Below are 12,702 nucleotides of genomic sequence, written 5' to 3'. Positions count from 1 at the left end.
CTCGCTCAAACTGAATATAAAGGAGGAAGGTAAACAAGTCCCGTGGGTGCAGCACACTTGCATTCAGAGATCAGACCTAGTCAGCCTATTTCCAGAATATACATGGGGAGAATTGCCAATAATCCGCCCTCGTCCAAGGCTCTGTACTCGGTATTGAAAGTGACTTCATTGTTTGAATCTGACAACCCCCAAGCTTACTTCAACACACATCACTGAGCTCACCAGATGCCTCTGTCTCTAAACCTGCACTGTCTCCTCCAATCTCATACCGCGCCTCCATTGATCGGGATCGTCTGTCCGTTGATGTAACTCGAGTCCTCACCCAGGAGGAAGGCAATGACCTTTGCAATTTCCGACGGCTGTGCGAAGCGTCCTGCCGGGGGTGGCTTGATGTCTTCGTTAAAATCCTTTTTCCTCTGGGCGAACCAGATCTTGACGCCTTCGGTCTCGGTCACCGCTGTGCATGGATGTTAGCTTCTATAGATATATATATATGCGTGCGTGCGTGCGTGGATGTGTATATCGGACGAAAAATGGAATCTGGAGCACTTACACGGCGCGACGGCATTGATCCGTATCCCGAGCGGGGCAAAATCCTTGCTCCACGCCTTGACGAGCCCGACACTGGCGTGCTTCGTCGCCGTGTACACGGCGAGGCTATTGTGGCCGAAAAGCCCCGACATGCTGGCGACGTTGACGATGGTGCCCCTGGTTCCCCACGGCCCCTTTGGTTCCTGCTTCTCCATGATCCGCAGAGCCTGCGTGCCATAGTTCCAGGTGCCGCGCAGATTCACGTCGACGATCTTGTCAAACGTCTCGTCGGTCGCGATCGGTCCCTCGGCGGGGCCTATGCCTGCGTTGTTCACGAGGCAGTCGAGCCGGCCACCGGCCTTCGCCACGACTTCGTCGAGGAACCTGACACAGGCGTCCCGGCTGGCCACGTCGACGCCTCCGTGGAAAAACACTTTTTTGGCCTGAACCAAGGACTCGAGCTTCGCGGGGACATGTGGTGTCAACTCGGCGATCCAGACCGTGGCTCCGCGGCTACACAGCTCGACCGTCGTGGCGAGTCCAATCCCAGATCCACCTCCCGTGATGGCGACGTTGTATCCTTCCAGAGAGGCCATGGTTCAGCTATAGCTTGTGAAGAAAGCAATACTCAGAAAAGATGTCGCTGATCGCGGTACTCAGTCGAAAACGGCTAAAACGCCGCTTCCACCCCTGGTTGATATTTAACATGGTCAAGTGACGTCCCAGGATGGAAGTTTGATAGCCTCGGTAAATGGATGCTACATTGGGAACAGGCTTCCCCTTTGCGGTTTCTTTGACACCGAGGTGGATGTCCAAGTAGAGAGCAGAACAAAACAAAATTGGCAATAGAGGAATGATCGACCCGTCCCGTAATCTTCTTGCCGAGAGTAAAGTTGTTACGAGTGGTTACCGTAGTCGTCGACCGCAGACCTGGAGCCTCTTCATTGGTCCAGATACCCGATTAGGCAGCTCCATCATCATATAACCGGTTTTAGTTTAGCGTAGCCTTTCACTCTCTCCAACTTGGGTCAACAAGGCTTCTCATACATACCCAGTATACAGTACGTGATCTTTCGCAATGGCCCAAGGATTGCCTGTCATTGACTGACTCGGGCTACTTGATCGCACAGGCTATGAGGCTGACAATCGCTTCATCTCCTTTGGGAATCATTCATATCTTCAGATGAAAAACTCCACATCGCATGTGTGCCGGGAAGACAGATAGATACATTGGGCTTGAAGTGGTTCAAGAACTTGTGACAAAATCCGACGTAAATGGATAGAACACCTCTGTTTTGACACGCAGCTTCGAGTTTGATGCCGTTGTCCTCGCTGTTGGTAGACCTAAGTCAGCTATTTGACCAGGGTGATGTCAACGACTTGTCCGGGCACGAATCACCCGGACATTTCCTGCACACCATAATCCCTACATACCAGTCCCCCAAGTTTAACGCAGCTCATTTCACCTTCTCCAAGCGGCCCATTGAATGTCTGTGTTCGATCCACTCCTTGACCGTCCGGACCTTCTGGCCCGTGACACAGCTTATCGGCGGCTCCTTTCTTTGTATTTCCTTCCCGTCCTCCCCTTGAATCCCCTGCAGCACCTCGAGCAGTGTATCGATGTTCGGATGGCAGAAGTACGCCATGGAGAACCTCTCTTTACCCTGGTCCTCCGGCAGCGGGGATCGCGTGACACGGTGGAGCGTGGATTTCATAAGTCCGCCTGAAAAGAACGTCATTGTCTCGCCGATGTTTATGAGCACCGCCCCTGGAATGACCGGGGCGTCGAGCCATATCTCGTTATCCTTAATAGGACCCGTATATTTCGGCGGTCGTATCTGGAGGCCGCCGACGAGGTTCTGGAAGAGAATTGTAATCACTCCTTGGTCTGTGTGCGAACCCAACCGAACTTTGGCCGTGTCGCTGGGTGGAAGCGCAGGGTAGTGGATGAGCCGGAGAGTGGTCATAGATGGGCTTTCATGTTGATGGATCTGCGGAAGGCGGTCGGCTGACAGTCCTAAACCGACCCCGAGGCAGGAGAGCAACGGGACGGCGATCTTCTTGTGCACCTCTCCCATAAATGCCTGAATCTCAGGATTAAATTTCTTCAGGGATGGTGGCATTGGCTGGTCATAAGACGCCTGCTTCCGTATCACGAAGACTTCCTTCTCATCCACGGCCGAAACACGCTCTTTCGCACCGTGCTCGTTGAAATATCCTTCCGTGCCGGTCTTCGCGTCGTATCCGGCATTGACAATACTGCTCCACGGCGTCGAGGATTTTTCCTCGCGAGGGGTGGTCTTGAAGAAGGTCGCACTAATGTCAAATATGCGATCAATGTCTGATTGCGGTAAGCCGTGGTTTCTGAGGTAGAGAAAGCCCCATGTCGCGGAGACCTGCTTGATCTCCCGCGCAAGGGAAGGTAGATCGGTAGAATACCGTGAGAAGTCAATAATGGGAATGGTATCGGGTGATGGAGATATCATTGTCGCCGCGCTTTTCAAGGAATTTTATGTAGGAATGCGCTGTGTGCAGAGTGAAGAATAAGTGCGAGAATGTTGTTTTGTTCTTTCTTTCCACCATCCGACTCTGTCGGAAGAGAGAAGGTCATGATAAGGGGATGCCTTGAATGGCTCGATTACCAGTAGCAGGGTTCCCCGATTTACCGGTAGGTGATAACAACGATGACTACCTCCGTCAAGCCAATAATGATAATCTGATGAGCGCGTGCCGGTCAATCACATAGTTCGATCGCCCAGTGTCCTCGCATACCATTGTGACCTAGTCAAGCGAAGCTAGCGAGAGACAGTCGGTCTTATCCGTCTTCAGGAAGCAAGGCCGGGTATGAGCGCCGGATTCTCTTGGGTCAACATGAGACTCACTCCCCAGTGAGTGCCCATGCGATTCTTTGGACCCTCTCATTCACTGCTGTAAATGTTTGGTATTCCGCACAGATAAGCCCTCATGAGGCAGGGGTAACATGTTTAGTGGCAATAATGTCTGTAAAACAACCCTCATATTGGACCGCCTTTCCCACTGACGTGCGAGGACTGGGGGCAATACTTCTGCTGAAAGCTCCGCTGGATGGTTGATCTGATCGCACATCTCCTGCGGAGAACATTCTCATGATTCGAGCCTGGCGAATGCTTTTAAATATAGATGTCGGGATTGTCGACGAACTACCCGTCGCCCACCATGACCAGAGGGGATGGCACTGTTGATTGTGTCTAGTTCGCGCCAAAGTTCGTGAGGCCCAACTGCTCCAACTTGCCTCTTGCAACCTCAAATCTAATATCTTGAATACTCCGAGGTAAGCGAATGCTTGTGACGAAAGTGCTCCTTGCACAATGTGCGGAGTTTCGGGAGGATCCAATGAGACGGATCGATTTGTGCCCTTTTCTTGTGCTCAATTCCGAGCAGCACCTTGAAATGTGTAGTAGGGCTAAAGTGATGCAACTGACGATACAGACCCAGATAGCATGTATACCTCGAGTTGAGGTAAGGTCTCCACGGAACCAGAGTATTCTTGCACGTAGCAGCTGTTCCCTCATAGGGTGAGCTGGAAGACACGGCTGCCATGGGTTTGGCACCACTCGTCTGAGATGCTTTGCATTCGGGAAAGACGCCTGGCGTTCACACGCCGCCATCTGACAGCTGAGAAGCTCATGACATGGACCGCCAGAACCTGTCAAATATTCTGTTGAAACAGACACCCATCTGTAGCTCCTCGAGAAAGAACATGTCCAGAAACCCACCAGAGGTCCCAGATCGGTCCTCCCCAGTGTTTCCGACACCTCAATCTTGCCTCCTGGACGGCCTTCCCCAAACTTCGTCAACGTCCTTCTTCCCTTTGGTTTCTGGCACATACCAGCCCACAAACACAAAGGAAATTGCCGCAATGGCTGCAAACACAAAGTATACTACCCCCTTTCCCAATCTCTCATTCACCATTGGAAAGAACTGAGCGACTACAAATGTCGAGATCCAATTTGCTGCCAGCGCCCATGATTGAGTTGCGCCAACCGCTTCTGGACTAACCAGTTCTGAAGCGAGTATGAAAGGTATGGGCCCCAGACCAAAAGCAAAGCTGGCCACAAACAGAAGCACTGACACTGCGGAAAGAATCGGAATAGCGCTGCGGATCCCTATGGCAAGCAGGACAGATGAGACACCCATACCGGCAATTGAGGTGAGGATGCATGGCTTGCGTCCCAGCACATCTGCAAGGGGGGCGAAGCCTGTAGTGGCCACAATATTGAGTATGCTCACAAAGATATTGAGCAGGGCGGAATTGGAGGCAAGCAGGTCCGCGAGTAGAGACACGCCGTACATGATGATGCTGTTGATTCCACAAAGCTGCTGTGCCAGCATAACCACAACGACCGCAAGAATTGCGCGATTATTGGTCGGGTCTCGGAGCACCGCGAGGATTCCCATTGGCTCTGGAGCATTGCCTCTCGAAGGCAAATTGCTGTCCAGAGGCGACTCGTGGTCGGGATTCGCAAGTAGTGTTCGTTCTTCTTCTGTTCGAGGGTCAGACATTAACAAAGAACATATCCCGGATCACGAACCGTGTCCCTCGTCAACGTCCGCCAACCCCCAACCTTCTACTTCCTCCTCAATGTCGGCTTTCTGACCCCGGATACGTCGCAGATTGTTGTTCGCTTGTCTTGGTTCTCCATGGCCAGCCTGCCACTTGGGACTCTCGACGGAGAAAACCAGCCCTGCAAACTGCAACACACCGATCATGCCTGCAATAGCGAGGATAATTCGCCACATTTGGCCATGGCTTAGGAAATAACCCAGAAGCTGAGTGGTAAAGATACCCATGTTCGTCATTATTTGCGTGAAGGCACCGAAGAAGCCCTTTTCCTTGGGTGGAGCAATCTCGGAAATATAGATGGGTACCACAACAACGGAGACACCTGCTCCTAGACCCGAAATGAAGCGGCCCGTCGACAGAGCACCAATGTTAGGAGCGAGTGCCTCGGCGAGAGGACCCAGCGCTAGGAAGAAGGTATTGATACGCATCGTATGCAGACGACCATACCGTGCGGACAAAGGGCCGGCTGCGAGAGCACCGATTAGGCCACCCAATGTGAAAATGGACGACACAAGCCCGAGTTGGGTTGAGTTCATGGGTATGCATTGTGGTAGTCCACCCAATGCTGCTGATGGGCGCTCCTGAGATCTAATGGATTTGGCGGCACAAGTAATGACCTCTTGAGGGGCATTGAGTTCGGCCTGAAGAGTTGATTCAGCAGACTGCTAGACACGACATGTGGTAGACTTTGACAGTCAAAGACAGAAGACATACCAAATGATAACCAAAGAGTAGAGGTCCTAGAGTTGCGACTAGAAGCAGGTAGACGAAATACGGGGTGAGCTCCTGAGACCAGGATCTCAGTTTCGAGACGAAGCCCATATCTGAGTTCAGTTCGTGTGTCTCTGTCGGCGTGATGGTGTCCGATCCAGGGGATCCGTTATTTGGCCACTGCCTCTTGATCCTAGAGGCTTCCGTTGGTGAAGAATCAGGATGGACAAATATGAGGAACGACAACGGTTCGTTGACTGGGGAAATGCACGAGTGGATGCCACCGTCTCACGCACTTCTTGGCAAACACGTGACTCTCACCAACGCGTTTAAGGCTTAAAGTGGTTTACACGTCCATCGCCACGTCTCACGCGTTTCTATGTCTCTACGAAGTACTCGGTACTCAAAAAGGCACTTGCATAGACTTCATTGACCTCGATGAGATAGCAAACCGCATGCCTGCAAGTATCATCTCTTCATCATTGAGTAATTGTGACTGCCTAAGTCGGTTGATGTATATCGTCCTAGGTGTTAGTTCTAACAACTTCTCGTCTTCATGCTTCTGAAATCCTGTCCTGTCAGCGCATGAGACAGCGTCCTGGTCCCGTGGTCCGTCATTCGATCGCTAAGCAAGGGTATCCTTAGGTATTCTCACTCCGCTCGTGCTCTCTCCGCCAATGTTCCCTGTGCTCCGCAATCCAGCACGTCCTGCTGCTGCAAATGCCGTCACTGTCATGAAGTCGTATACATCCGCCAGAAAAGCGGGCAAGAAATGAGACAGAAATTCAAGCAGCGCCGCCCCACTAAGAGTCAGTCAGGACCGTTGCGCAGCCTTAGCACTCAGACTTACTAGTTGAGCCACCAAGTCACTAGCCACGTCGAGATAGGGATAAGGGCTGGATATCTCCTTTTCCACGTTCTTGTAGCGCTTGCTGACCGGTTTCCAGTAGCCTTCGCCGCTCATTTCATCAAGCCGATCAGAGCTGGTGTGACTGATGTTTCCGAACCCGCTGGTTGGTCTGCTGTTCGTCGGGCTCGTCACTGTGCTGCTGCTGGTGGGTGTCTTATTCCTCTCTCGCTCCTTTTTCAAATCGTGCCAAATCACATTCTGGTATCCATCGCATTTGAAATCCACAACAAACGTTCCCTGCTCTAAGGTATACAATTGAATGTCGATAAACACCCAAACTCCGATGTGCTCGCTTGGGATTTTCTTGTTGAGTGCTGAAAGACTGTCGGGCCTGCTCATGGACACTTGTCCTGGTCCTGTAAACGCATCCTGGCTGTGAAGGGCTGGCTCACCTCCCGTATTTTGCCGGGAGGGATGTCCACTGCTCGCTGGTGACCTCGCATTTGCTTGGCTTCCGTTTGGAGAACTCATCCCGAGCGCCTGTTTGACATCCTCCGAGGCATAGCCCAGTTGCTCAATATGTCTCTTGAGCTGGGTCTGTGCTTCTGCGGGTAGGCTGACCGCTGAACTGTGAGCTGAGACAGATGGCGCTTCACCAGGCATCAGTAATCCCTTTTTCAAGATTCTCGCGCGAATATTGAAAGGATCTCGGGGGATGTAGTAGTCCTCGCCCACAAATGAGAATCGCTGTTGCAGGATCTCGTGGCGTTGGCCAGGTTCTAGATCGGGTGGAGGCAGAGGGATACCATCCTTCTCGTCATCACCATCGGGCATCGACTCAGGCCGCAGCCACGGATTAACTTCCCATTCGGCGCCTTGTGCCTTGAGAGCAGCGTACAAGCACTTCATGGCTTCCCAAGGTTGGTTTCGACTGCGGATGCCAAATTGCCAGCGTCTAGGCTTTGTTTTGGCAGCGGGTGGGCGTTTTTCGTCGGTTGGCAAAGTCGTCATACCTTCGGGTCGGCCTTTAGGTTCTCGCAATGAATTTAGAGCCGTCACAGAGCGCGAGTGTGGTTTCAAAGCCCTTGATGTGGCCTCCTGTTCTTCTTTGGATCGATAAATGGGATTCCCCTGCTCATCCTTAATTTCTTCGGGGATGGGGCTTTCGGCTTCGTCCTTCTGATCTTGGCCTTGTGTCGGATGGAGAATCATGTCGGGATCTTCACCATGAGCCTTTGCCTTTTCGCGGATCTGAAGGAGCTCTTCATGAACATGAGGTAGTGATGTGTTCAGGACGCGAACATTTGAGATCCTAGGCTTCTCTTCTTCTCTGAGGGAAGATGGAGTTTCAGATAGTGACCGACTAGCTCGGTGCGCATCCGTGCGACTTGGAGTGAGAGGCTTGACATCGATATCCTGAAACCGTCGTGGCGAGCCGGGGAAATTGGGATAGTTTGGTTCGACTGGAGGCGAAGAAGCCATGAACGACTCCAGCTCTGGGTTCTCTGTGCGGTATTGGGGAGTGCTGATCATTAACTGGTTCTCTCTGACTATGAGATATGCGTCTTTGATTGCACTAGGCTCATCTTTGCTCAAAGCATCCTTCACATCCTCCTTCGCATAACCCATGGTACGACCAAGCTTGCCAACGACTTGCTCGTGAATTTTCTCAACCACGTCAAGTGGTTTTCCCGGAGCAAGCTGACGAGGGTCGATGGCTTTGGTGGGATCGACTCCGGTGTCCAGAAATTCTTCCACGGGATCAACCAAATAAGCAGGAAGGTCTTTCATGAACCATTCGTCTTGTCTGATTTCGGGTATGGTGATGCGATGAACTGGATGCACTTGCAAACATCGCTTGATGAGGTTTACCGCGCCTGGCGGAGTTTGTGATGGAATGTGAAATGTCCCGGCCTGAATCTTCTTGAACAGTGCAGGGATGAACTCATCGTCGAATGGGAGCCTGCCAACGAGGAAGACGTAGAGAATGACACCGCAACTCCAGACATCGACTTCAGGACCGGCATAGAGCTTTCCACCAATGACTTCAGGGGCAGCATAGTTTGGGCTTCCGCAACTCGTCTTCAAGAAATTGCCATCTGTCATGATATTACTCAGACCAAAGTCGGCAATTTTCACATTCATGTTCTTGTCAAGGAGAAGGTTCTCCGGTTTGAGGTCTCGATGGACAATTTTGTGACGATGACAATACTCGACAGCACAGATGATCTGTTGAAACAGCTTCCGGGCCTTTGCTTCGCCCAGCCGACCATGCTTCACGATGTAATCGAACAACTCCATGGGAACATATTCCAGCACCATGTAGATGTCTGTCTTGGTTGTTATGACGGTGTAGAGCTTGATGATGTGTGGGTGCCGCAGGAGTTGCAAGTATTGGATCTCCCTCTCTATCCGCCCTGCCATGTCCCGACTGATTAATTTGCGTCGACTGATAGTCTTCATTGCAACCTCTTGACCCGTAACCTTGTGTCTCGCAAGCTTGACTTTGCCAAACGATCCTTCACCAATGTTGCGCACGAAGGCATACTGGTGTAGTCGTTGCATTGCGCGGGCAGTGCCTGGGGACTCTGCCATCGGCGTCTGGCTCAAGCTAGACCGTGCCGGCGGGGAGAGAACAGTAGGGAGGGACGGCCTGGAGCGGCTGGAGTTGGTTTGTGGGAGGGAAATAGAGAGTTCGTCATCGTTGATTGCCGACGACATGGTGGAGGTTGAGTAACCGCGTGCAGAGACACACTCTGCCTACCGTGAAGGCTGCGGGATGAATGTCTCGAGCCTCTCAGATGGATATGACTACACAGATAGGTGTCACCAGTAGTCACTGCATTGGTGGTTGGGCATCTCCAAGGGACGAATCAGTCGAATGCGCAGCGGTGGGTAATCCTGCGCCTATGAATGGCAGCAAGACTAGGCTGAAGTTCTGGTGGGTAACGCCGGCTGGAACCAACAAGACCGAAGAGATATTGAGAATAAGGTAAATAGCGAGCAGTACAGGGCTGTTCGTAGCTGCTTGCGGATGATAGTTGACGGGTTCAGCGAACTGAGTAGGTGATCGTGTGGGATGCAGGGTGAGAGTTGGAAGGTTGAGGCGAAACGGACGAGGGGGACTTGAGGATTCACGTGCTGCTATGGCGGGCAGCCCATCCGCTCGTGCCGCTTAAGTTACCAGAGTCGGTAAAACTCCCTTTTCGCGGGGATAGAAACCCACTAATTCGGTGGGAGTTGTTTAGTGCACGATGACAGCCTTGCAGCGGCTTGAGGCTCACGAGAAACTGTATTTAGCACTATCGCTCTGTTCATTCACCAGCTCGGATCCTAGCCTATTGAAAAATGTCCTGTTTTCCCGTACCCATGAAACGAAACGAAATGAGATGACATGGATCAGAAGACAATTCCGCAATCCGAGGTCTCGGATCGGCAGCCTGTTCACATACAATCCGATCCTCTCATCTCTCGTAAAATCCCGTGCAATAATCTTGAGTTCTGCTGGCATCCATCATCGAATGTTTCACCCACATACTACGCCGTTGATTGCGTTCACAGCTATCTTCTCATTCAGGTTTCTTCCCAAATCTTCATATGAATGCTGGCAGATCGATAGAATCAATCAAGGCTTCTTTCATGATATCGTTTGGCGTCCATATGTCTTCTCCGCCAGAGTAAAAGAACCAGTACTCTGCCGTGTATTCTTCTTCTGCCATGAGTCGTTGGCTGTCACAAACAGGGGGAGTGCCTCCCGCAACCTCAACTCGGTAGATGTCCCAGTCCCCCTTCGGGCTCACCGAGTGTGCCCATCTGCTGTTGCTACCAGGGTTATCTGGCGCAAGCACGGATTCGTACGGAAGGGCTTCGAATGTTGCAATGTCGAAAAGAGTGATGATGGCTGTATCGTTGACAGTTCCAATGGTTCCCATACATTCCAGAGTGGAATTCCTCAGCTGCTCATAGTCGAAGTCATGCAGTTTGGCAGGTAGAGCATGAAATGCCGCCTCATTCGGGAGGTTTTGGATGAGTGGAGCTGCATCGTAAAGTTGCGTGGACTGGGATTGAAACTTGGCGGGCTCGCTTGGTCCATTACCTGCGCACAGATACATGTAGAGGCCGCGTGCGATTGCAAGGTATTGAAGAGGTTTGCCAGGTGTCGGGGGTGATAGTGAATCCGTGCCTAGAGCTGTGAGTGAGTGTCACCTCGGCGCAGCTTGATTGATCTCACAAGCTTTGTTAGGATCGCAGGTTTTGCTGCCCTGCAGAGGCACTGACCAGCCTGCAGCAGCTGAGGCGTTGATGGGAGGGACATAATCGAGGTCACTGCGGCGGTCGAAACGACGTGCAGAGCTCGAATCCTTGACGAAGCCCAGGAGAAATATGGCTGCCAACCACAGGATTGAGGTGAGCGCGACCATAACGCCACGGCTGGTTGGAAAGAATGGCCAGAGACGGGAAGCAGCCGTGCTGACCAATATCTGCTACTTTGTTGAATCGATAAAACGAATGACTATTTGCTGAACGAGTGACTGGGCCGGAGAGGGAAGAAAGATGATGGCGTCGAAGAGAGGCGATTCTTGGGCTGCAGGAGCGACTCCAGATGAGACCTCAGGGCATTTCTGTCGCCAAGAGGACAGGTAAGGTTCTAAGAGAAAAGTGAGTGAAGTAGATGCTTTGCCGTGTCTTCCTTGTGAGGTTGCTCGAAGGTGAATGCGGGCAATCTGTACCAATACCCACAGAGACAGCACGTGTGCCGGAAAGACTGGACTGAAGGACCTGCGAAGCTTACCATGAATGGTGGGCAACGTAGCAACATTCTGCTGCCCTTTCCGATGCCATCAAACAGGAGTGGTTAGAAGGTTGAGTGGACTGAATTGTATACCTATCAACAAAGCCCTCGATGGTACAGCGCATCACTCTTTTGTTCGAAATATCGCCATACATTTCACAACACATTTCATGCACATATCCCCAGCGCCTAGCTCACAATCAATCAATCAAGGTTAGTAGTACAAATCAAATCGAGGCTTGCAATTGAGGCTGCTCAATGCAGGGTTTGCCACAGAAGCGAGAGAGCTGGTTTCAGTGTCCATCTGCTCCCAACACTTCCATCCGATCTCTTCTCATTCCTTCAAGGACGGCCACAATGCCACCATTCCGCAACCTCTCGAGCACGACGTTCATTCCTTCTTTTCCATTTACCAGGGCTGACTTGGTTCGTTTCACTCCAATCAGCTCGATGGTCCGCTGAATACCAGCTGTCGACCACGAAGCAAACAGTCCTTGTTTTGGAGATTCTTCCTCGACATTGGCAGTGTGCTCTTGTCTTTTCCTGCCCAGTAACTTGTGTTGGCCCAGGTGTGATACGAATGTCACAACTGTTTTGCAGGTGGTGGTCTCTCTGGGTTTCTGTGGTTGGAGATCATCGCTCGACCAACTGGAAGACGCAATATCCGATAACCGCTGCCGTTTATAGGTCTGACGTTCGATAACGCTCAAGATGCCCGTCCATTCCATGTTCTTGGACTCCGTTTCCATCCATCCTTCGTTGATGTCAATGGTACTCTTCTCTAGGACATAGCTCTGACTAGCGCCACCTGGGCCGGCAAGGCCGCGAGGGAGGAATTTAAGGATGCCGGAGGGTACTTTTGATTTTTTGAGATGTAGTCGTACAGTATGAAGTCGGTTTGTCTCGGGGTCGATGTAACGATCAATCACATCCGAGCTGAGAACATGCCTGGAATAAGGATTCGGATAGCGCAGGAAATATGCTAGAGTGACAGCGGGGAAAGTGTAGTCGTAATTAAAGGAGTGCTCGTAGACTTTCATCCTGGCGTGAAGACATTCGACCTAAAGTAACGGCTGATGGTTAGGGCGGAAGATGAGAGTGCAAAAGAGAGGGCAAGTTTTTTTGGAAACCCTCACGCGAGCTCAAGAGCCCAATTGCCACTTTCGGCGGAAGAGAAGAGGAGAGAATGGCTTGGCCGGCAGGTCATCGAGGACG

General features: G+C 51.7%; 5 protein-coding genes across 5 annotated transcripts; all 5 read right to left on the bottom strand.

The window, feature by feature from the left end:
- Positions 1 to 263: 263 nt before the first annotated feature.
- Positions 264 to 1,127, bottom strand: AYO21_01362 (hypothetical protein; the record flags this gene model as incomplete). The annotated part of the gene is made up of 2 exons (XM_022651345.1): positions 264 to 457; positions 554 to 1,127. The coding sequence occupies 2 exons, from the start codon at positions 1,125 to 1,127 to the stop codon at positions 264 to 266; spliced, it is 768 nt and encodes a 255-aa protein (XP_022516318.1).
- An 861-nt stretch (positions 1,128 to 1,988) lies between these two features.
- On the bottom strand, positions 1,989 to 3,017 carry AYO21_01361 (hypothetical protein; the record flags this gene model as incomplete). The annotated part of the gene is made up of 1 exon (XM_022651344.1): positions 1,989 to 3,017. One exon carries the CDS (start codon positions 3,015 to 3,017, stop codon positions 1,989 to 1,991), a length of 1,029 nt encoding a protein of 342 aa, XP_022516317.1.
- Positions 3,018 to 4,326: 1,309 nt separating this feature from the next.
- Positions 4,327 to 9,416, bottom strand: AYO21_01360 (hypothetical protein; the record flags this gene model as incomplete). Its single annotated transcript, XM_022651343.1, has 4 exons — positions 4,327 to 5,054; positions 5,103 to 5,775; positions 5,849 to 5,920; positions 6,696 to 9,416. 4 exons carry the CDS (start codon positions 9,414 to 9,416, stop codon positions 4,327 to 4,329), a joined length of 4,194 nt encoding a protein of 1,397 aa, XP_022516316.1.
- An 872-nt stretch (positions 9,417 to 10,288) lies between these two features.
- AYO21_01359 (hypothetical protein) lies at positions 10,289 to 11,116 on the bottom strand (the record flags this gene model as incomplete). The annotated part of the gene is made up of 2 exons (XM_022651342.1): positions 10,289 to 10,878; positions 10,927 to 11,116. 2 exons carry the CDS (start codon positions 11,114 to 11,116, stop codon positions 10,289 to 10,291), a joined length of 780 nt encoding a protein of 259 aa, XP_022516315.1.
- Positions 11,117 to 11,780: 664 nt separating this feature from the next.
- On the bottom strand, positions 11,781 to 12,527 carry AYO21_01358 (hypothetical protein; the record flags this gene model as incomplete). The annotated part of the gene is made up of 1 exon (XM_022651341.1): positions 11,781 to 12,527. One exon carries the CDS (start codon positions 12,525 to 12,527, stop codon positions 11,781 to 11,783), a length of 747 nt encoding a protein of 248 aa, XP_022516314.1.
- Between the last annotated feature and the right edge of the window lie 175 nt (positions 12,528 to 12,702).

This window comes from Fonsecaea monophora (assembly GCF_001642475.1).
Source record: "Fonsecaea monophora strain CBS 269.37 chromosome Unknown Scaff5, whole genome shotgun sequence".
NCBI classification, from domain to species: Eukaryota; Fungi; Ascomycota; class Eurotiomycetes; order Chaetothyriales; family Herpotrichiellaceae; genus Fonsecaea; species Fonsecaea monophora.
The sequence above is the reverse complement of the archived record's forward strand: the minus strand, read 5'-3'. Positions and strand labels throughout refer to the sequence as shown.